The 23652-nt window shown below is 37.5% G+C and overlaps 2 protein-coding genes across 2 annotated transcripts in view; both read right to left on the reverse strand.

The window, feature by feature from the left end:
* Window positions 1-23652, reverse strand: part of GTF2E2 (general transcription factor IIE subunit 2) — a 152893-nt gene that overhangs the window by 127439 nt on the left and 1802 nt on the right. The gene's annotated exons all lie outside the window — the stretch shown is intronic.
* Window positions 1-23652, reverse strand: part of GSR (glutathione-disulfide reductase) — a 48850-nt gene that overhangs the window by 3766 nt on the left and 21432 nt on the right. The window contains exons 4-12 of the mRNA XM_081269635.1: window positions 21089-21116; window positions 20667-20814; window positions 16657-16711; window positions 12253-12352; window positions 11057-11143; window positions 9070-9228; window positions 5959-6070; window positions 3020-3151; window positions 2123-2256 (exon numbers count right to left, since the gene is read on the reverse strand). Coding sequence (XP_081125761.1) covers window positions 2123-2256; window positions 3020-3151; window positions 5959-6070; window positions 9070-9228; window positions 11057-11143; window positions 12253-12352; window positions 16657-16711; window positions 20667-20814; window positions 21089-21116 — 955 coding nt within the window. The remainder of the gene's footprint in view (window positions 1-2122; window positions 2257-3019; window positions 3152-5958; window positions 6071-9069; window positions 9229-11056; window positions 11144-12252; window positions 12353-16656; window positions 16712-20666; window positions 20815-21088; window positions 21117-23652) is intronic.

Here is a 23652-nt window from a genome sequence, read left to right on the forward strand (position 1 = left end):
ATTGGGAGTTCATAACCCACTTCAATCTAATGTATGAAATATGATATGTCAAGAGCTTTGTAATGTTGTGAACAACCAATAAAAAAAATAAAATTAAAAATAAATAAATAAATAAAATAAACCACTGTCCCAAGCAATACTGATTACCCCTGCCCAAAAAACCACCCAAACAAACAAAAGTACATTCTCATTCCTAACAGTTGGGTGGGGGATAGAGGTTACCAGTAGAGTGCTTATCTGGCATGCCTGAGCCCTTGGGTTCAATCCCCAGCACAGGGGGTGGGGAAGATCCTCATTCTAAGCAGTATTGCTAAGTTCCATTTTAATATTTAACTAGAAACAGCTTAATAGTCTGGCTTAGGACCAAAATTAAAACTGCTATTATTTTTTAAAATATTTTTTAGTTGTTGATGTACCTTTATTTTTTATTCATTTTGTGTGGTGCTGAGGATCAAACCCAGTGCCTCACACATGCTAGGCAAGTGCTCTATTACTGAGCCACAACCCAGCCCCCCTATTATTATTATTTTTTTTTTAGTTATTGATGGACCTTTATTTTATTTATTCATATGTGGTGCTGAGAATTGAACCCAGTGCCTCACACATGCTAGGCAAGTGCTCTGTTACTGAGCCACAACCCAGCCCTATTATTATTATTATTATTTAGTTATTGATGGACCTTTATTTTATTTATTCATATGCAGTGCTGAGAAATGAACCCAGGGCTTCACACATGCTAGGCAAGTGCTCACCACTGAGCTATATTCCCAGTCCTAAACCTTTTTTTTTTTTTTTTTTTTTTGGTGCTAGGGATTGAACCCATGGCCCTATGCTTGTGAGACAAGCATTCTACCAACTGAGCTATACCCCCAGCCCCAACCTATTTTTTTAATGTCAAAATAAAACTGATTCAAATGCAAATCAAAACTACAATGAGATATCAATTCACACCCACCTGGAATGGCTGTTAATGAAAAAGATAAGACAACAGCAATTGTTGGCAAAGGAGTGAACAAAATAAAAACCTTATATATTACAGGGGTGCAGGGGATATAAAATGGTGCAGACACCAAGAATAATTTAGCAGGCTCTCAAAAACTTAAAGGCATAAATTAGAAAAAATGGCCGAATAAACTATTTCACCATTTTATGTTAAACTCAAAATTATATTATATTCTAACCTTTACCAGTATTTTGTTTCCTATCTATTCTATTTTGTTTCCTATCTATTCTGGTCTACTGGTCAATGTTGACCAGCTCTTGGTGTTTTTTTTTTTTTTTAATAGCTGTTTTTGTTTTTTAGTTGTAGTTGAACACAATACCTTTATTTATTTATTTCATGTGGTGCTGAGGATCAAACTCAGTGCCTTATGCATGCAAGGCAAGAGCTCTAACTGAGCCACAACCCCAGTCCAGTTTTTCCTTTAAAAAAAATATTTTTTTTTGTAGTTGTGAATGAACGGAATGACTTTATTTTATTTGTTTACTTTTATGTGATGCTGAGGATCGAACCCAGTGCCTCATCCATGCTAGGCAAGTACTCTGCTGCTGAGCTACAGCCCCAGCTCATCTCGGTGTTTTTTTTTTTTTTTTAAATAAGGATTTTTTTTTAAAGATGGATATCTTTATTTATTTTATTTACTTATTTTTTATGTGGTGCTGAGGATAGAACCCAGTACCTCACAAGTGCAAGGCAAGTGCTCCACCACTCAGCTATAACCGTAGCCCCCATCTTGGTGGGTTTTGATCCTCATTTTTTTTTTTTTGTGCTGGGGATTAAACCTAGGGCCTTGCAAATGTGAGGCAACTGCTCACTTGCCTAACATGTGACATCCCCAGCCCTTATCCTCATTTTAAGAGAAATGCAAAGTTCTTTCTAAATAAAACACTATGAAGGACAAATGATATATACACATAATCTATGACATATATATTATGTATATATGTGTGTATATTATATATATATATAATATGTATATATAGTTGATAAAGTGGAACTGCCTAGTTGAACCCGTAAGCTTACCTACTTGGTCTCCCCCATCTCCTGTCCCAGACAAGGAAACTACCAGCATCCCTGTCAACTTTACAAAGCATTGTTTAGCTTACTGAATTCTTTTCATACCTTTTCCTCTTTGTCAGCACAAACCATTTTCATCACACATTTAGTTTTCCTTGTGGTCACTGCGTGATACATTGGGGTAAACGTGGTTGAATAGATCTTCACATTATCTTTTCCATATTTATTAACAGCCTCATCTATAATACACATTAAAAAAAGCATTTATCAAAAAAGAAAAAAACCTAAATAATTAAACTGAGCTATCAAAAAGAAAGTTGGGCAGAAATACTTAGCCTAAGTTAAATCACAAGATGTATCAAACAATACCAAAATAAAGGACATTCTACAAAATAAATGTTGATGGCACTAAAAAAAAAAAAAAAAAAAAAAAAAAAAAGACAGGCTCAAGAATTTTGTCTCTTGATTAAAGGATACTCTAGAGGTATAAAAGCTACTGGTAATACATCATCTGGACTAAATTCTGGACTTGAGGGAAAAAATGTAGAAAATGACATTAGATAATTGGCAAAATTTGCATAAGATTTAAAGTTTAGGTAATACTGTATCAATTGAAGTTTTCTCATTTTGAAAACTGTATTGTGTTTATATAAGAGAACAACCTTGTTTTTAACAAATAGATACTTAAATGTGTATGTATATAGCGTGAAAAAAATGATAAAGCAAAATTATTAAAGATATATAGGAATCCTTTATACTCTTTTTGCAATTTTTGTTTAAATTTAAAATTAGTTCAAATAAGTAAGCTAAGAACCATCAGAAAGACAAACAGGGTAGTGTGGAGAAAAGAAACCATACTTTCAAAATATTAGTAGCTGAGGAATAAATTGGAGCTGTACCTAGAGACTAACCAAAAAAGGAGTGTAATTTGGGGGCTGAGAAAGATTTCGTGGGCCAACAAGAGAACAGAAGGAATAAAATGACCTTGTTTTAAATACCTACCTTCTGTGAGTCCAACCGTCCCAATAGGGGGATGACTGAAGACCACAGTGGGGATGTTGTCATAGTCTAATTTGGAATCTTCTTTGCATTCAAAAAGTCTATGGGCAAGTTTCCGGCCAGCAGCTATTGCAACTACAAAGACATTTTAAAATCAGTGTTTATCTTACTGTTCATTTTTTTTAAACATTTATTTTTTAGTTGTGAGTAGACATAATACCTTTGTTTTGTTTTATTTTATTTTACATGGGATCGAACCCAATGCCTCACACATGCTAGGCAAGCGCTCTTCCTCTGAGTCCCAGTCCCTTACTGTTCATTTTAACAGCACAATTGTTCTACTAACTATTTATCTATCTGGCATGATATAATAAAGTTTTCTCGTTTTGAAAACTGTATTGTGTTTACATAAGGGAACAACCTTGTTTTTAACAAATAGATACTTAAATGTGTATGTATATAGATTGAAAAAATGATAAAGCAAAGAAAACGTATCAAGCTTTAGTTAACAATTCAAAACACTGACATATAAGAATTCTTTACCATTTACTATCAAAACAAAAACAGAAAAACAAGCTACATTGGTAAGTTTCCAAACATCTGGCAGTAAATCTATTTAGTGATGATATTAGCTTTCTGATACAATATTTTTTAAAGTATCTATTTTATTATTTTTAAATACCTTTATTTATATATTTTTATGTGGTGCTGAGGATGGAACCCAGAACCTTGCAATTCCTAGGTGAGCACTCTACCAATGAGCCACAATCCCAGCCCCCTGATACATATTAACGGAACAAATTAGTTTTGCACATCTCTGATTCTATTCATAACCATATTCATTTCACAGTAAGATATTTTAACATAAGAGGTTACTCTTGCCAGGTGAGTAAGCCCAGCTACTCAGGAGGTTGAGGTAAGGAGGATCACAAATTTGAGGCCAGCCTAAGTAACTTAGCAAGACCCTGCCTCAAAATAAAATTTTAAAAAGGGCTGGGGAGGTAACTCAGTGATTGAGTGCTTGCCTAGTACGCCCAACACCCTGGGTTTAATCCCTAGCACTGAAAAAAACAAAACAAAAACCCAGAAGTTTATTCTCCTTAGCTCTTTTTTTTTCCTAACAGTCTTACATTTGGGGGTTTGGGGGGTATAACAGTATCACAGAGCTTGCCTAAAATGTGCAAGGACCTAAATCTGATCCCCAACACTAGAAACTTTTTTTTTTTAGTCAGCACAACTAAGTTTTTTTTTTAAAGAGAGAGAATTTTTTTAATATCTATTTTTTAGTTTTTGGTGGCTATAACATCTTTATTCCATTTTTTATGTGGTGCTAAGGATCAAACCCAGCGCCCCACGCATGCCAGGCGAGTACTTGAGCCACATCCCCAGCCCACAACTGAGTCTTAAGAGATCTATTGTAAAATGTCGACTATTGTTAATAACAATATATTATATACTTGAAAATTGCTAATGGAGTAGATTAAAGTGTTCTCACCAAAACAAAACAGAAAGATACATGTGAGGTGATACATACCTTACCTAGCTTGTCTTAGACATCCACAATGTATAAATACTTCAAATCATGTTATATATACACTCTCTCTCGCTCTCTTTTTAAATTTAATTAAAAAATAAATTAGAGCCAGGCATGGTGACACTTGCTTATAATCCTAGGAATTTGGGAGGCTGAGGCAGGAGGATTGCAAATTCGAAGCCAGGCTTAGCAATTTAGCCATGCCCTAAGCACACTAGCAAGGCTCAAAATAAAAAGGGCTGGGGATGTGGCTCAGTGTTTAAGCACCCCTGGGTTCAATCTCTATTACCAAAAATAAAAAGTTATAAATAAATAATAAATTAGGAGCCAGGCACTGTGACATATGCCTGTAATCCCAGCAATGCCAGCTACTTGGGAGGCTTACCTTAGGAGGATCACATATACTTGGGCAACTTAGTGAGACCCTGCCTTAAAAAAAAAAAGCTGGGTGCAGTGACACACGCCTGTAATCCCAGCGGCTTGGAAGGCTAAGACAGGAGGATCGTGAAGTCAAAGCCAGCCTCAGCAATGGCAAGGCACTAGGCAATTAAGTGAGACCCCGTCTCTAAATAAAACACAAAATAGGGCTGGGGATGTGGCTCAGTAGTTGAGTGCCCCTGTGTTCAATCCCTAGTACCAAAAAACAAACAAACAAAAAATAAAGAAATTACCACCAACAATACAAAACAAAATAAAAAATAAATACAGGTGGTGGTGGGGGAAGAGAGCTTCTAAAGCAAATAAAAGGATTGGGGTGTGGAACAGGATAGGTTTCCATCCTGAAGCAACATCCCCAGGGCACTTTAGAAAATCTGATGAAGTCCTTCAGAAAGATGGATCAAAAGCTGAAGGAATGACATCATTAACTAGATAAAGGTGTAAGACAAAGAACTTGGAATGTGATCCTTAACTCAGGACATGGGTTGAGGTCCTAGATGGGGGAATGAAGGAGAATCAGTTATAAGGCTAATCTAAATGACTTCTTCCAAAAGCCATTTCCACTGTCACAACACAAAACTGTGACTCAAAGACTTCAGAGGGTGACCATATCATTTACACAAAACCTTTGGTCATTGCTAAGCATTTTCTTTTTAATATATATATTTTTTAGTTGTTGACAGATCTTTATTTTATTTATTTATATGTGGTGCTGAGAATCAAACCCAGTGCCTCACACTTGCCAGGCAAGTGTGCTACCACTGAGCCACAGCCCCGGTCCCTATTGCTAAGCATTTTCTTAAGTCTTTTAAGGAAAATTGAATATGGTTCAGAAAATGTCAGGCCTCCAAATCAACATCCATGTCAATACATTTTTACCATTTTGATGATATGAAGATACTTTGCTGAAGTGGATTTGACTGTGAAAAGCTTAACAGTTTTATGTAGCACACAGGGGAAGCAGCATTACCTGGAGTAAGAAGAGCTTTCCCACACACGTCCCCGACAGCGTAGACACCTTTGACATTGGTATTCTGGAATTCGTCTACTATAATATGACCTTTCTCATCAGTTTGAATTCCCTAAAATTATGAAGGGATATCACATGAATACTAATTTATCTACTAAAAATCAAAGAGCCAAGCTCTACATCTGCCTCAATATGCATGACACCCCTTTACCTGAGCATCCAGGAACCAACCACAAGACTTAACACAACTTGAAAGTGTGTGAAGTTGGCAAGTTTGTATCTTTGTTTAACGTAACAGGTGAAATATTTTGTCCAATTTTAAGATGTTTGACACAGCAATGTGCAATTCAACTGGTACGGGAAACAAAGAAAGGAATCACTCAGCTCTCAGATGAACTACCTGCTAAACCTGAGTGCTTTTCAACTTTGTTCACCAACGGGCTCCTCCTAAGGCAGGCTAACACATCCCATACAGGGACACAGCCTGAAGCAGTCACCAAAAGCATTTGCAGTTTACTATTTTTTATTTTTAAAAATTTAAGCAAACTTCACATTCTACTCTAAAATATACTGATATTTCCCATAACCAATTTTCCTTCTCTGCTGAGACATATATTTGCTTATCTTATGGCTCTGCAGATAAGATACACTCCAGTGTGAGTAATAAATGTACAGCAAAAGAAGAAGCATAATGGATTATACAGGGCAGCATGATGGTTAAGAGTAGACTCTTCAGAGCCAGGTGTGGTGGCACATGCTTAAGATCCCAGAGATTGGGAGACTGAGGCAGGAAGATCACAAGCTCAAGACCAGTTTAGGAAACTTGGTGAGATCCTGTCTCAAAAAATAAGAAGGGTGAGGTATAGCTTAGGGGCAAAGCATTTGCTTAGCATGCACAAAGCCCTGAATTAATCACCAGCGCCACCAAAGAGAAAAAAAAGAAGGGTAAAACCTTTGGACTTTATGGGGTTTATGGGTCTACCTGGGGTTCAAATCCCATAATTAAGATGCAAGATACATTATACAGCTATATCTTAACATTGCAATAAAACTGAACATTTCTCTTGCCTCATTCTTTAAAAATTCAGCAAACAGAATTTAATACTGGACCCACCAACGCCCACACTGTACAAAGGCAAAGTTGCTCTTGAAGGGTGAAAGAGCTGGATGATTAGTTTCATTAATATAAAAACAGACAACTACTTTGACTAAATTTCATAGAACAATAAGATTAAAAACAAGCCAAGGGGCTGGGTTTGTGGCTCAGTGATAGAGCGCCTCCTGAGCATGTGTGAGGTACTGGGTTCAATTCTCAGCACCACATAAAAATGAATAAATAAAATTATGATATTGTGTCCATCAACAACTAAAAGAAAAAAACAAAACAAAACAAATATCTCCCTGGGAATTTTATTCTTTGTAAATAGGTAGCTGGGCACGGTGGCACACACCTGTAATCCCAGCAATTTGGGAGGCTGAAGCAGGAGAATTATGAGTTCAAAGTCAGCCTCAGCAATTTAGTGAGACCCTAAGCAACTCAGTGAGACCCTATCTCTAATAAAATATAAAAAAAAGGGGGCTGGCATTGTGGCTCAGTGGTAGAGCGCTCACCTAGCACGGGCGGGACCTGGGTTAGATCCTTCGCACCAAATAAAAATAAAGGTATTGTGTTGTGTCTATCTATACCTAAAAAAATAAATATTAAAATATATATATATATATATATATATATATATATATATATATAAAAGACTGGGGATGTGGCTCAGTGGTTAAGGACCCCTGGTACAAAAAAAAAAAAAAAAAAAAAAAAAAAACCAGAAAAAGAAAATAAACCTGGCTTGGTATTGCATGCTTATAATCCCAGCAGCTCAGAAGGCTGAGGCAGGAGGGTCAGAAGTTCAAATCTAGTCTCAGTGATTTATTGAGGCCCTAAGAAACTCAGCAAGACTGTATCTCTAAATACAATATTTAAAAAGGGCTGAGGCTGGTAATCCCAGCGGCTCGGGAGACTGAGACAGAGGATTGCAAGTTCAAAGCCAGCCTCAGCAAAAGTGAGGTGCTAAGCAACTCAATGAGACACTGGCTCTAAATAAAGTTAAAAAAAAAAAAACTGAAAAATAAGATTGGGTGTGTAGTTCTGTGGTAGAGTATGTGCTGAGCATAGACAAACCCCTGGGTTCAATCCCTAGCATCAAAAATATGAAGATGATGATGATGATGAAGAAATAACCTTTTATAGAGATGAAAAAGAAATCCACATTATAACAGAATTTAATATTAGCACATAAATGAAAATGTTACATACTGCTCCAGAGACTCCATCAACACTATAAACCTCCAACATAAAATATTCTATTATTGCAATTGAATAAGATAGCCCATTACAAAAAACATCATAAGTATCAGAAACAACAGGTTAACATATACTACATTGGTAACTATAAGTCAGGGGCTACTATAAGTCAGGAGCTAAGCTAATTATTTTGCAGGTACTTTCTCATTTACTGTTCTCTATAACACAATGAGACAAAGTAATATTTTTAGTTCCATCCTGTATGTGAAACAATTGAAACAGAAAACTTAAATTGCTTGTTCAGGGCCATGCAACTGGTAAATGATAGAAGTGAGGTTCCAATTTGGTTTGAACTCTGGGAACTATACCCCAAATCACTGTTAGACTTTACTTCAAAATTTAAGAGAAGAATATTTTCTCTGTGTGAAGTACTGGCAGATCCCAGAGATAGCTTCACATCTGTTTCCTCTGCTGAATAACACAATGTTCAGGATGAGGTATACACTCAGCTATCTGAATTAGATGCTGGGGACAATCTGGGATCAGTATAGGACTTTCAATGTTCACATAGCAAAAAGGAAGTCTGCAAGAAGGAAGCCAGAAGGAAACCACTGGACCATCTAGACATAATATAATTAGGGACTGATCCAAAGTGATGGCACTAGAAAGGGAAAATATTTCAAAGGAAAAGTGATTGGATTTGATGACAAACTGAATATATGAAATAAAAAGAATCCAATGAATCCCACTCAAGTTTTGGGTGGGTGAGATAGGGACAGATTCAAGATTGATCAGGATAGACTAAGTCAGTTTACCAGATTGTTTAAATTCAAGCCCCTGGAATTTGGGTCCCGCCCAATGGCCCAGAGCAGACAGTCAACATCTGGAATAGTGGTCAAGGTCGGCTTGCTTCCAGGAACTTCAGTAATCACGGAAACTTCCAGGCCTGATGAGGTCCTTTTAACTTCCTTGACCTATTGGCAAATAAAATGTTAAATGTGAGTGGCAAGGCAAGGGGAGAAGTTGGAAGGAAAGCAAATGAAGATGAAACTTAAAAAAAAAAAAACATTATGCCTTTATCTTATTTAATTTATATGAGGTGCTGAGGATTGAACCCAAGGAGTCCCTAAAATTTTTAACATTAAAAAAAAATCCCACCTGAAACCTATAGTTGACAAAGACAATTTACTTTCAGCCACAGGCCATCAGCATCAGAAGTCCCTGGAGCCAGGCTTGTTTCCTGTGTTGCCCCAAAGCTCCCAGTCAATGACTGGAAATGTCAATTAATGTTATCATTGTAATGCTTTGGCTTAAAAACAAATTATTAAATGCACTTCTTCAAATCTGTGATAATATTTTAAGTCATAAATCTAAGCACAGTGGCTTGAAAGAAAGGATATAGCAGCATCACCAAGAAACTTTTCTAAAGCATGGTCAATGCTTCCTCCTGGACATTCGGAATCAGAATGGGGGAAAGGAATAACCTACCCAGGACAGCTGAGTTTATACACAGCTACCCCTCCATTCCTGCAGGGAACTGGTTCCAGGAACCTCCACAGACATAAAACCTGTGAATGTTCAAGTCTTTTATATAAAATGGCATAGTATTTGCATATAACCTAGATACCTCCTCCTGTGTACTTTAAATCAACTTTGTTTTACTTAAAATTCAAAACAGAAGGTAAACAGGTGTTAGATTGTATTATTTAGAGAAAAAGTTTGTACATGTTCAGTATACATGCCACTGTTTTCCCCAAAATATTTTTGATCCACAAGTAGTTGACTCTGCAGATGCAGAACCCATTGATAAAAGAGGGCTGACTATGCAGCTTAGTGAAGGTGATTTGGATGGTAAGGCTTTCTACTAGTTTAGCGTATTTATACTTACAAAGCATGTTCTCACTTATTATTTTACTTAATAGAGTTGATGTTAAAAGGATGAAGTTGTGGGGGTGGAAAAAACATTTTTACAAGATTATTCTCCAAGAAAATTGGCTGAAATTCAAGAATTCCCTGAGGAGTTAGGCCTTAAAAATAGGTTCCACACTATCCTGTCACAGATATCTTAAAAAGAAAAAAAGAGAGAAAGAAAAAAGACTTCAAGCAGCAATTAAAAATCAAAAAATTATAAAAGTTGATCAAAATAAACCATAAAGTACTTGTATTAAAAATATGTTCCATTTTAGTTTGCACTACGATGCAAAAGAAAACAATTTCGGTGCTTTCTCTCTTTGTAGTGCACCAAACTGAATGGGGAATATACTTGTAGGATGAAGAAGACAAAAAAAAAAAAAAAAAAGATTCCAAGGGCTGGGACTGGGGCTTAGTGGTACTTGCCTGGCATGTGAAAGGCCCTGGTTTTGACTCTTAGCACTGAAAAAAAATCCCATACTATTTTCTGGAAAACAAATGTAAATATAAAAAGTAAGGATACGCAAAAAGGTATATGGGCACAAACATCAAAGCTTCTAACTGCCAGGTTTCTAATCTTTTACATGTTTGGCTTTGTTAACACCTTAATGTGAAAAGTAGCTTTCTTAAAAAAAGGAAAGAAAAGAAATAATTGGCAGTACTCTAGGAGTAGAATAAATTTTGACTGAGGAGTTTGTGTTTATAAAATTGAGGGCTGGGGTGTAGCTCAGTGGTAGAGTACTTGACTTGTGTAAGGCCCTGGGTTTGATGCAAACAAAGCACGACAACCAGGAACAAAATTCAAAACCTACATGGGTGAGGTCAAAAGCAAAAAGTGTTATTCCCCAGAGACAGATGAAAAGAGGCTATGAGCAGGCCTTGAGGACACACCTGTGAGTACTTCAAGACCTCCACGCCAGAGTTCTCCAGCTCTTCAGTGCAGTTGGAACTGATGAGTGAATCAAAATTCCTAAGTACCTGTGTACAGATATAGGCAACAGAGGGATGGGGGTTGGGGGGGGGGGAAACGTGATTAAAGACATGCTACAAACTTGGGAAGGAGATTTCAGTGCTGTATTATCCTTTTCCCTATCTCCTTCATTCATGGTCATACTGAGAGTAGGGTTTTTTTGGTTTTTGTTTTGGTACTGGTGACCGAACCAAGGGGCACTTTAGCACCAGGCTACATCCTCAATCCCTTTTATTTTTTGAGACAGGGTCTCACACTAAGTTGCGCTAGCTAGCTTCAAATTTGAAAACCTCCTGTCTCAGACTCCCAGGTCACTGGGATCACAGGTACAAGCCATCCTGGGAGACGGAAGTGAAGTTTTAATAAATCCTCTCTTCTCCTACCAGTGTCTATATTATATTTGACTTAATTCCTGTTTTAGAGTAAAAATAAAATGGATAGTCAGCTGGGCACAATAATATATGCTTATAATCCCAATTACTAAGGAGGCTGATGTCAAAAGACCATAAGTTCTAGGCCAGGCTCTACAACTTAGCAAGCCCGTGTTTGAAAAAAAATAAAAAGGGCTGGAGATGTCATCAGTGCTTACCAACTTTCCAAATGGACCCATGTACTGATAAGACTGTAAAAATTTACTTATTTATTAAATACTCTGCCTTTCCTCTTCCTTCCAATTTACTGGATATTCCAATCATGCAAAATCATGTTTATGAAAAGTACTTTTCAGGACATAAATCTCCTTGGGGTTGAATTACATGACATATTTCAAAGCCAAAGAGAAAGTTTTAGGAGTATGCACTGTCCAGGATTGTAAACAAACCTCTGGTCCCTCCATTTGTTCAAGTTAAGAAGTATAACCAGCCTGGTACAGTGGTGCATGCCTGGAATCCTAGCAGCTCAGAGGCTGAGACAGGAGGATTGTGAGTTCAAAGTCAGCCTTAGCAAAAGTGAGGGGCTAAGCAACTCAGTGAGACCCTGTCTCTAAATAAAATACAAAATAGGGATGGGATATGGCTCAGTGATTTAGTACCCCCTGAGTTCAATCCCCGGTACCTTCCCTCCACCCAAAAAAGAAAAGGAAAACACAGGGAATGGGAAGGAAAAGGCTAAGATTTACCTTATCATGCCGTATCATTAATGATGTCTTAGAGCCCAGGGCTGAAAGGATCCCAGCTATTTCCACAGCAATATAACCTGCGCCCACAATGACACTGCGGCTTAAATGAGAGCAGAATGTTAATGTTTTATAATTTTAGATTTATAGACAAGTTATACAGATACTATGACATTTCTTTAATGACACAAAAACCTTCCAAACTAGAGATGGTTTTTTTCTCTCTCTCTTTCTTTCTTTCTTTCTAGAAAAAGGAAAAAGAAGTTTTACTGCTTTGCAAGCAAAGGAGAAACACAGAAGACTTCTGTCTCAGAGGCTGTGGTTCTGCCCATCAGCAGGAACAGGGGGCTTTTCAAGAGGTTATTCAAAGGCTACATTCCACATGTTCTGTGTTGGAGTCATACTTCACTTGTTAATTTGGACCATTTCTGAGATCTTCTACTTCCATCCCCAAAGTCTGGATTACTTCATTTTTATAGTGGGTGTACACTCTAGAGATGGCCTCTTCCGTGTCTAAAACTAACAGCAGGGCCACAATTCTTAGCACCATTACTCTTCTGTGTTGGGTGTTTCTCCTTGATCATGTCTCAGTTCTATCAATTCTTGCAATATGGTCAAGGGCCAATTTAAGCAAGCTACTTTAACTCCTAGGATAATTCTGCAAACTAAACTTCCTGAATACATTTTGGTTTAAAAAGAATCTTCAGTCCTGGTTAAAAGTTTGAATGAAGGTCTAAACCAATAGTGAAGAAGCTCTGATCCTGGACCCAGCTCCAGTTTTACTTTCATGCTGCAGTCTGCAGAATAAGACCTCTTTTTTGGTTATCCCCTTTGGGGCTGGTGCCCTCTAAAGCTTCATACAACCTCTCCCAAGGTTGCAATGCATCATGGGTAATAAGCACTCAAGGGGAGAACAAAGGAAAACTTGCTCCAATATCTCCCTTAGGCAAAGTACCTACACTGTAAGTCCCAGACTTCACAGGGCTTACAATCTGGATGGAAAAAAGTGAAAACCCAAATGGTTCACCACTGCACAGAGCAGGAGGAGGAGGAGTAGGAGGAGGAGCGGGAGGAGATGATTACACCTGCTCAGAGAGGAGAGCCACACCACTGTGGCCCCCAATTACCAACATGTGGCTCTCCTGGCCTGCTTTCCACTAGAGACAATAGCCAGGACCTGGAAGATCATCACCAAAGTCCCTGCAGGTCTGATTACACAAGAGGTATCCCTGCTAGCCTACTTTTCTTGATTCCTTTGTCACTCTTTCTATGATCTAATACCTCTATGTTCTCTCCTCCTACCTCATAAACCTCACATCCCACACCTCCCCCACTCTCTTTGTTCACCATTAGAAACCACAGACACTTATGCAAACCTACTATTTATATTGTAGATATTAATCTCACACATACATCATTTCTCATTATTGTGACAAAACTGTAATTGTCTAAATAGGAGCTATTTGGTTTCCGGTTGCATATTGTTTGCACTGGGTACTGTAAATATGGATCTCCCCTTTAAAGGTGAGGTATTAGTAACCTCCAGGAACACTACAAGAAAGAAAAACAAATGGCTATAAGAGGTAATGACCCTCTTATCCTATAATCCAGAGTATGAAAAGAAAAATCTCTGTATGGTTCAAACCTATGAAATAGCTCTTCTTCCATCTCCACCATTGTTTCTGACCTCTTTTCCTTTCTACAGTTCTTCCTTCCTATTGCTCTCCTTTCTCCTATCCACCTACTTTTTATCCCCAGACATGTATTATTGAAGTTCTACTGTGTTAGGTATCACACTAGACAGGATGGATAATGATTCCTGCTCTTAAGGAATTTTGGAAGAGAGAAACATGCTCTAGAGTCGGTCAAGGATCACATCCAGTCAGTTCTTGCAGAGTAGAGAGTTTAGAAAATGCTGCAGATTCCTGAAACACAACTAACTCTCGCAGGGCCCCCAGAAGCAGTCCATGCAAGAAACAGGCATGTACTGGGTACAATGTCACATGCCTATAATTCCAGTACTCAGGAGATTGAGGCAGAAGGACTGCAAGTTCAAGAACAGTGATTTAGTGAGACCTTGTCTCATAATAATAAAAAAAAAAAGGGTTAAGATGTAGTTCGGTGGTAGAGTACCACTAGGTTTAATCCCCAGTTAAAAAAAAAAAAACAAAAAACAAAAAACGATGGGGGAGAGGTGCTGGGGATATAGCTTAGCTGGTAAAGTGCTTGCCTTGCATGCACAAAGCCCTGGGTTCAATTCCCAGTAACACACACACACACACACACACACACACACATACACACACCCCCCAAAAAAAAAGGAAAGAAAAATAGGCATGGAAAAAAAAAAAAAAAGGTTTCTTCAGAGACCTGCAAGGAACTCAGTGCGTCCCCTCAGCTCCCATTAGTACCCATTAGTACCCTAATGCTAACACTTGCCACTGTCATCTTCACTGGAAGAAATCTTTCAAGCCGCCAAATCCCCAAAGCATTTCTTTTTCCTCCTTCTGGCCCTCAGGACCACTTATGCTACAACCTTCCATGGGATTCATGCTCTCAACTCCATCCAACCAGAGGATAAAATGGAACTACACAGTGCACATAGTATTTTGTCTACAGAATTCATTCTTTCCCTGATTCTTTACTTATTTACCATGATTATAACAAGGGTTTCCCCTGGGTTACCTAGACTGTTCTCAAACTTCTAGGTTTAAGCAATCCTTCTGCCTCAGCCTCCCAAAGCAGCTAGGACCATAGGTGCATGCTGCCATGCTCTGCTCAACAGTTAATTCATTTTCCTGTGTTCTTAAAAGTCTATTGTTTATAACATGTATAAATGCATTCATTAAACTTTTATTCATGTCAATAAAAGCTTAATAAATGACTTTAAAATACCTAATGAACAGATATTTATAATAAAACTTGTTTCAGGTTGAGTCTAGATCAAATTTTATTATCTAAACATGATGACTCATGACCACACTTCTGGAAGCATGCTCACATGTGTCATGTCATTCAACACTAACACTAAGTAGTACAGGGAGGATCGTGAGGGATGAAAGGCTGTTATCCAATACATTTCCATGCACTGACAGTAAACCTAAAAAGACTATAGGCTTTTCTGAAACCTCATCTAAGTCAGAAGATGGCTTGGTCTACATATCCATTTTCACTGGTGCCATGGAACTGTAGAGTAGTCCTCATTCTTTATGAACTGTGGCTATCGGTGACTTAAGGTAAAGATGGATTATTAGTCACTGATGATCTCTGAAAGCATTTGTAACAAGTGAGGCTTAAGACCTCAAACTGGACTTACAACAGCCACTGAGGGAGCAGCAGATTAAGCACCATCAACTAGAGAGTGACTCAGATAGAGACAGAGGCCAGGCTCTGGGCCACAGGTTCTTTCTTCTATTCATCTCTTACCATGAGTAAAAGGAGAACCACTCCAAAAAGCCTGCAACATGCAGGGCCTTTAAATGAGAGAAATGTTTGCCCTTGTTACTACCTTCTTTTCCTCTATGAATCAAATTCATGTCAGAAATTTACTAAAGTTACTCAGACAAACCTACTTCAAGAACAATGCCAAGGAATGAAGATGTAACTCAGTGGTACAGTGTTTGCCTAGCATGTGCAAACCCTGGGTTCAATCCCTAGTACAAGAAAAAATAACAACAGTAACCAAAAAACGCCAATGTCAGCTGGTCACTTTGGCACATGCCTATAGTCACCAGCTACTTGAGAGGCTGAAGCAGGATGGCAATTTAAGCCCAGGATTTCAAGTTCAGCCTGGGCCACATCGTGAGACCCCCATCTCAAAAAAAAAAAAAAAAAAAAAAAAAAAAAGAACAAGAACAATGTCAGAAAATATATTTTTGTGAGACCAACAGAGCCTTCTTTTATGGAGACCCCTCTGTACTAACTTTGAAAAATCCAGAGTCAATTACTTTAGAGATGTTAGGACTTGATGCCATATCAAGCTGAAGAGAGTTTTAGGTCTTTTTTTTTTTTTAATTTTTTTTAGTTAATTTTTTTTAGTTGTTATTTTATTTATTTGTATGCAGTGCTGAGAATCAAACCCAGTGCCTCACGCATGCTAGGTAAGTGCTCTACCACAGAGCTACAACCTCTGACCAGAGTTTTAGGTCTTATATTATTGAGTCTTCAATACTATCCTGTATCTGATTTGAGTTCTTAACATTCTACAACGGCCTCTGCCCGAAAGCATATAAGATTTCAAGGATCTACTGAGGAGTACTAGTGGATGAGGTACCCAAGGACAGAAAAGGAGAAAAGGTAGAAAAATTGAACTTAGAAAACACTATAAATGGTTGGGAAGGGGAGGAAGAGGAAAAGTTCCCAGGCAAGACTGTGGAAGAAGGGACCATTAAGGTGAAGTCCACTTACCGAGGCAATTCTTCCAACTGAAAAAATCCATCACTGGTTATTCCTAGGCTGGCACCTATGTAGAAAATACAATATTGATCACACAAGACTGCACTTTCTCTTGTACACAGCATTTTATGCAAGAACCAAACAGTTTTTCAGTTAACACACAGTTTTGTCAAGTTTGTTAAAGTTTCCACTTAGAAAATGGTCCACTAAGTCTTCTGTGAATCAACACTTAATTTCTTTCTAGAACTAGAAGCAACAGCAGCTAACTAACTTTAAATTTACTTTAGCCAGGGCTGGGGTTGTGGCTCAGTGGTAGAATGCTCACCTAGCATATGTGAGGCACTAGGTTCAATCCTCATTACAACATAAAAATGAAATAAAGATATTGTATCCACCTACAACTAAAAAATAAATATTAAAAAAATACTTTAGCCAGGTGCTAAAGCCTCTGGGACCCTGTCTCAAAATAAAATCAAAAGGGCTGGGTATGTAGCTCAGTGATAAAGTGTCCTTGGATTCAATGACCTAATCCCCAATATTGCAAAAAGTAATTATAGGGCTGGGGATATAGCTCAGTTGGTAGAGTGCTTGCCTTGCATGCACAAGGCCTTGAGTTCAACCCCAAGCATCACAAACAAAAAATAATTATAATATATAAAAGCAAATACACATACACAGAGATACATACACACAGAACCCAAGCATCATGATTATAAGATACATCTTTTCAGAGGTGATAAATATTTTTAAAAACGTGTCTTGAAATCAATAGATACAGTGCCTGATTCTGTTTCTGCTGTGTCTTTTATGCCTATTCTCTTCTCCTATCCCTGGCATTGCAGCAGGGGAATAGTAACTGTCTTAAAAGACAGTTACTTGAAGGAAGATTGAAATATTTCCATCACATTTCTGGTAAAAACCATACCCAATCTTCTGCACTGGGAATTACAAGTTTTCTAGCTGATCTACATCCTTCTCTGTCCCTTTCAAGTCACTGTCCCATTTGTTTCTAAAATCATCACTGAGCTGGGTGTGGTGGTGCACACTTGTAATCAGTGACTTGGGAGAGGATCTCAAGTTTGAGGCCAGTCCCAGCAACTTAGTGAGACCCTTGACAACTTAGTGAGACCCATCTAAAAATAAAAAATAAAAAGGACTGAGGATGTAGCTCAGTAGTAAAGTACCCCTGGGTTCAATATCTGGTACCCCAAAATAAATAATCACTGAGATCTTATTACTATAATATTTATAAATTAACATTTGTCAGTTATCATAAATTTAGAGATTCCACTATTTGGCTTAATAAGTTCCCATAAATTGGCCCCAACCCAATTCCAGTCTCAGGTCACAGTATTTGCCTCAAGAATGTCAGTGATAGAAAAACTGGCTGAATTGTTTCAATGTCCACCGAAGACATCTTGATTACCCACTGATTCTTTTCTTCCTGAGCACATTACATTCAGTTTGTGTGCACATTCCCTAGAAGTCTTCCTGGTTCATCCCAGCCCATAGTAATCTGGCCTGCCTCTGAGTACTTAAAAACCTCACTATCTGGCAATCATGTATTAGAACATTTCATTTAGTGTTTGTATTTGCTTTGTTTTATTGTATTTTTTTTTATTTATTACTTTTTATTTTTATTTTTTGGGGTACCAGTGATTGAACTCATGGACACTCAACAACTGAGCCACATCCCCAGCCCTATTTTGTATTTTATTTAGAGACAGGTTCTCACTGAGTTGCTTAGTGCCTTGCTGTTGCTGAGGCTGGCTTTGAACTTGTGATCCTCCTGTCTCAGCCTGAGCTGCTGGGATTACAGGTGTACACTTGGCTTACTTTTTATATTTTAAATAAATTGATAAATATTTAAAATTTTTTTTTGAATAAGAGATTATTTTATTAATACTTTGAGGTTTAAGGAAAGAGTAAGCCATACAGTATTGGGAGTGAGAAATGCCTGGATTTCCTATGTTCTAAATTATTTGTTTTCTTTTAGGGTTAAATAAATTTTTAATTGATTTATTTATTTATTCTAATTTGTTATACATGATAGCAGAATGCAATTCATTTCATATTACACATATATAGCCCAATTTCTCAAGTCACTAATTGTATACAATGTATTTTCACACCATTCTTATCTTCATACACTTTGTTTGCATTTGCTTTTATTTTACTTTTAAATTTTTTTTTGCAGGCTAGGCATGGTGTGTATGCCTATAACCCTAGCAACTCAGGAGGCTGAGGCAGGAAGATGGCAAGTTCAAGATCAACTTTAGTACCTTAGCAAGGCTCTAAACAACTTGTCTCAAAATAAAAAATAAAAGGCCAGGAACATAGCTCAGTGGTAAAGTGCCCTGGGTTCAATCCTCAGTACCACACACACATATAGACCAAAAAAAAAAAAAAAAAAAAATCACACACACACATATATATGTATATAGATATACATATATGTATATATTTCTATATCTTAGAAACTATACCTATCAAGGATACTTATGTCTAATATTCTAATTCTATTTAACATATGTCTAACTATTTCATGTCTAATATATTCATTTGTGATTATTTGAATGTTCTATGTCTAATATATTTTATGTTTAATATTCCCAACTAAATTTTAATCTACTTGAGAATGGTATCTTCGTATCTTTTACAGTAATTGTCTTTACTTTTTGGGGTCAAACACTTTGTTTTGTTTTGGGTACTGGGGATAGTACCCAGGAGTGTTTTGAGTTACATCCCCAGCCCTATTTTTATTTTATTTTGAGACAGCATCTAAGTTGTCTTGAACCTGTGACCCTCTTGTAGGTGAGATTACAAGTGTGTGCCACTTGGCCTGGCATGAACACTTTAAAGTTGGTGACAATTTATGGATCCTCTCTTCAGAATGATCCATATAAAATTCAGGATGGTAATGAGTCTTATGGCACCAATCCATGGAACATAAAAAAGACGCATAAACTATGCTCACCATCCAAAAGACCTGCAAAGGTAGATAGGGCCATCTCTGAGACTCCTAATTTAATCTTCTTTTATAATCTCCATATTATAGACAAAAAGATGTATATAAGGCTTACTTATGGGCTGGGGATGTGGCTCAATCGGTAGCACGCTCACCTGGCATGTGTGCGGCCCGAGTTCGATCCTCAGCACCACATACAAACAAAGATGTTGTGTCCGCCAAAACTAAAAAAATAAATATTAAAAAAATTCTCTCTCTTAAAAAAAAAAAAAGTTGCTTTAAATTTGAAAAGAGGGACTGCAATATTAAAAAAAAAAAAAAGGCTTACTTAACTAGTTAAACTACATCCTTACAAGATCTCTCTCCCTTCAGTCAATATATTTGTACCTTATAAATAGCAACACTTCTAACAGAGACTAGAAACAATCTATACACGCTAAGATTGAGGCTACAATAGTTTGAAATGGATGAAATCTCTTTCCTCTCCTCTTCACTAACTACCACTTAGCCAATTAATTTAGGTTCTACAGAGACTTTTTTCACAGTCTTTCTCTTTTTTTGGCAGGGGTTGAGGGTACAGGGATTGAATTCAGGGGCACTCGATCACTGAGCCACATCCCAGCCCTATTTTATATTTTATTTAGAGACAGGGTCTCACTGAGTTGTTTAGTGCCACATTTTTGCCAAAGCTGGCTTTGAGCTTGTGATCCTCATGCCTCAGCCTCCCTAGCCGTTGGGATTACGGGTCTGCACCACCATGCCTGGCTTCACAGCCTTTCTTAAGAGAAAACTGGGGTCTGGGGATGTGGCTCAAGCGGTAACGCGCTTTCCTGGCATGCATGGGGTGCTGGGTTCGGTCCTCAGCACCACATAAAAATAAAGATGTTGTGTCCACCGAAAACTGAAAAATAAATATTAAAAAATTCTCTCTCTCTCTCAAAAAAAAAAAAAGAGAGAGAAAACTGATATAGGCATATCCATGGCCTAGTTTGTAATTCTGAATGCAATGGAAAACCCCTCCAAATAGTTAATAACTATTTGCCTTTGAACTCACCAGGGATCTGGCTCTCATGAGGATATGAGGGGACACCACCTGTGGCAATCAGAATGTGAGGAGCTGTGTATTTTTTCCCATTAACCTCCACTGTGGGCTGGGGATCACATGTGAATGCTGCATGGCCATGGATGATTTCTATATGGGACTGAAGAAGAAATAACAACATTAGACTATTCTTAAGATAAAGCAAAAACACCTGATGCAACATATCAGCTCTTCCATATCTCCAGTAAAACTTGTGATTTTTGGTTTGAAATGCCAAGACAATTCTGTTTCTTGCATTTCTGTAGAGTTCTTGACTGGTAACTGATACTCAAGTAAAGGGATTGCCGTTAAATACTGAAAGCATAAAATAAGAAATGCAAGAAGAAATGGAAGAGGAGGAGAAAGGAAGCACTGAGGGAGAAAGTCTTCCTTACAGTGAGAAGAGATTGAAGAATGATGTGTCTGGAGGAGGGGAAGAAGAAAGAGGAAAACAAAAAAATAAAGGTTAAGGGGCTAGTGTTGTGGACTCAGCAGTAGAATGCTCGCCTAACACATGCAAGGCGCTGGGTTTGATTCTCAGCACCACATAGAAATAAATAAATAAAATGAAGGAACTGTGTTCAACTACAACTAAAAAAATATTTAAAATAATAATAATAAAGGTTAAAAGAGTGAAGGCAAAAGCAAAATTCTCTGGCCAAGGGAAAAAGATGCAGTCATTGTTTTCCCAAATAAAATGGGAAGAATATCACAAAACTATATGACAGCAAAGCTCTTCGCTAGAAATGTTGAAAACCAAAAGCTGATTTGCTCTTACTAACACCATCTATGCCAAGGCATCAATTTGAGAAGGCTGGCAAGCTTCTGCCAGTTGAGATACATGTATTGGCCTGCGAATACAGGTGACTAAATAAGGATAATGGAGGCATGCAAGTATGATCACACAATGGAATGTATCAACATTCTGGAACATGTCTAGTTCTGAACTGAGCTACTTCCTCTTTTCCAATCACCCCTCCAGGTCTATTCCTGCAGGTGCCTTGCTTAATCAAGCTGAATTAAAATCAATGCCAAAATCCACAAGCCTCCAGAACACCCTTTTCAGGAATAAAAAGTTCCTATGAGGTGCTAGAGAAAAAGGAGTGTGAGCTGAGTAGTAATAATTCAGACAACACAGTTTGGAGGAATTTTCATTTCCTAAGATATTGGACAGCAAGTTTCCTTTTCTATGAGGGAAAGCTATAAACAATTCCTTGATCATAAAGTCATAGTAAGTTCTATTACATATCAAGATTTATAAGTATTTAAAAATGCTGGATTTCTTGGTAATTTTCCTATCTCTTGCAAAAGTATTTTAGCTAGCTCCACTTAAAAATTTTGATGTTGTGGGGATGGGAAGGATGGTGGAATGAGATGGACATTATTACCCTATGTACATGTATGATTGCACGAATAAGTCATAACCCCGCAGCGTGTCCAGCAAGAGAAATAAGAAGTTGTGTTCCATCTGTCTACAATAAGTTGAATGTATTCTGCTGTCATGTATACTATTTAGAACAAATTTTAAAAAATTAAAATTTTAATGTGGGTGCTTTAGTAAGAGAATGTTGTATCTCTAATAAATATCAGTCTGAGAGCCTTAAAATCCTTTGGAGTTAGTAAATACAGAACTGTACTCAAGTATCTTTCCTTCTAAATTGGGGGTTAAGGTCAGAAAAGATATTCTGGGAATGGGGATGTAGCTCAGTGGTAAAGCAATTGCCTAGTTTGCTTAATGCCCTAGGTTCAATCCTCAGCACCACTTCGGGGGGAAAAATGCTACAAGAAAATATCTAAATATCCTCCTCCAAAAAATAAATACAGGGCTGGGGTTGTGGCTCAGTGGTAGAGCACTTGCCTAGTAAGTGTGAGGCACCGGGTTTCATACTCAGCACCACATAAAAATAAATAAATAAGGGCATTGTGTACATCTCAACTAAAAAAATATTTTTAAAATAAATAAATAAATAATCAAATACAACGAATGATAAGAACCAACATAAAAGTATTTGAGATTAGCCATCTGTAGAAGTAATTCACCTTAAAAACTGGTTTAGAGCCAGGTGTAGTCATGCACACCTATAATCCCAGCAACTCAACAGGTTGAGGCAGGAGGATTCCAAGTTTAAGGCTAATCTCAGCAATTAAGCAGGGTCCTAAGCAATTCAATGAGAACCCTGTCTCAAAAAATAAAAAGAACTGGGGATGTAGCTCAGTGGTAGAGTGCCCTGGCTTCAATGCCTAGTAGCAAAAGACAAAAAACATTGGTTTACAAACATGTCACTATTGAGATTAGGGCAGCTCAAACAGCAACAAGAATTTACTGTTTGATGCTATATGATTTTCTTGGAATAAACCCAACTACTAGGTATAATACTAAAAAAAAAAAAAAAAAAAAAAAAAAAAAAACCCAGAATCTACTGTCATCTGAATACAAATTAAGCGATACAAATATGTAAATCTCCTAGAAACTGCAAAGTGAAACCACAAAGACAAAGGAAGGATGATGGGACATATGCTGTACAGTAAAAGGATGTGGGAGGAGAGAAGTGAAGCAGGTAGAAGGTAGAATTGAAGATTGAAATGGAGAAAACTATGTTACATGCATTTATGAACATGCCAAAATGAACTCTACAATTAGGCATAACTATAATACATTTTAAAAAGAAAAAAAGGAGAGCTGGTGTTTGCTTTGGTAGCATATGTACTAAAATAGGAACAGAAAAGATTAATGTAACCCCTGTGCAAAGATGACATATGAATCTGTGAAGCATTCCATACTAAAAAGAAAAAAGAAATGGAAGGCTGGATGACCTGTGATTTACCAATGTCACTAGTATGGCCTGGCATGGAGGAGGTATAACATCCAAGCGCTAAGGCAGAAAAAGCCTCAGAAAGGTAAAGGACAACATATACTTGCCAGAGGCAAACACACTATACGAAGATACATTTTTGCCTG

Source organism: Spermophilus citellus (genome assembly GCF_964194105.1).
Source record: "Spermophilus citellus genome assembly, chromosome: 16".
Taxonomy (NCBI): Eukaryota; Metazoa; Chordata; class Mammalia; order Rodentia; family Sciuridae; genus Spermophilus; species Spermophilus citellus.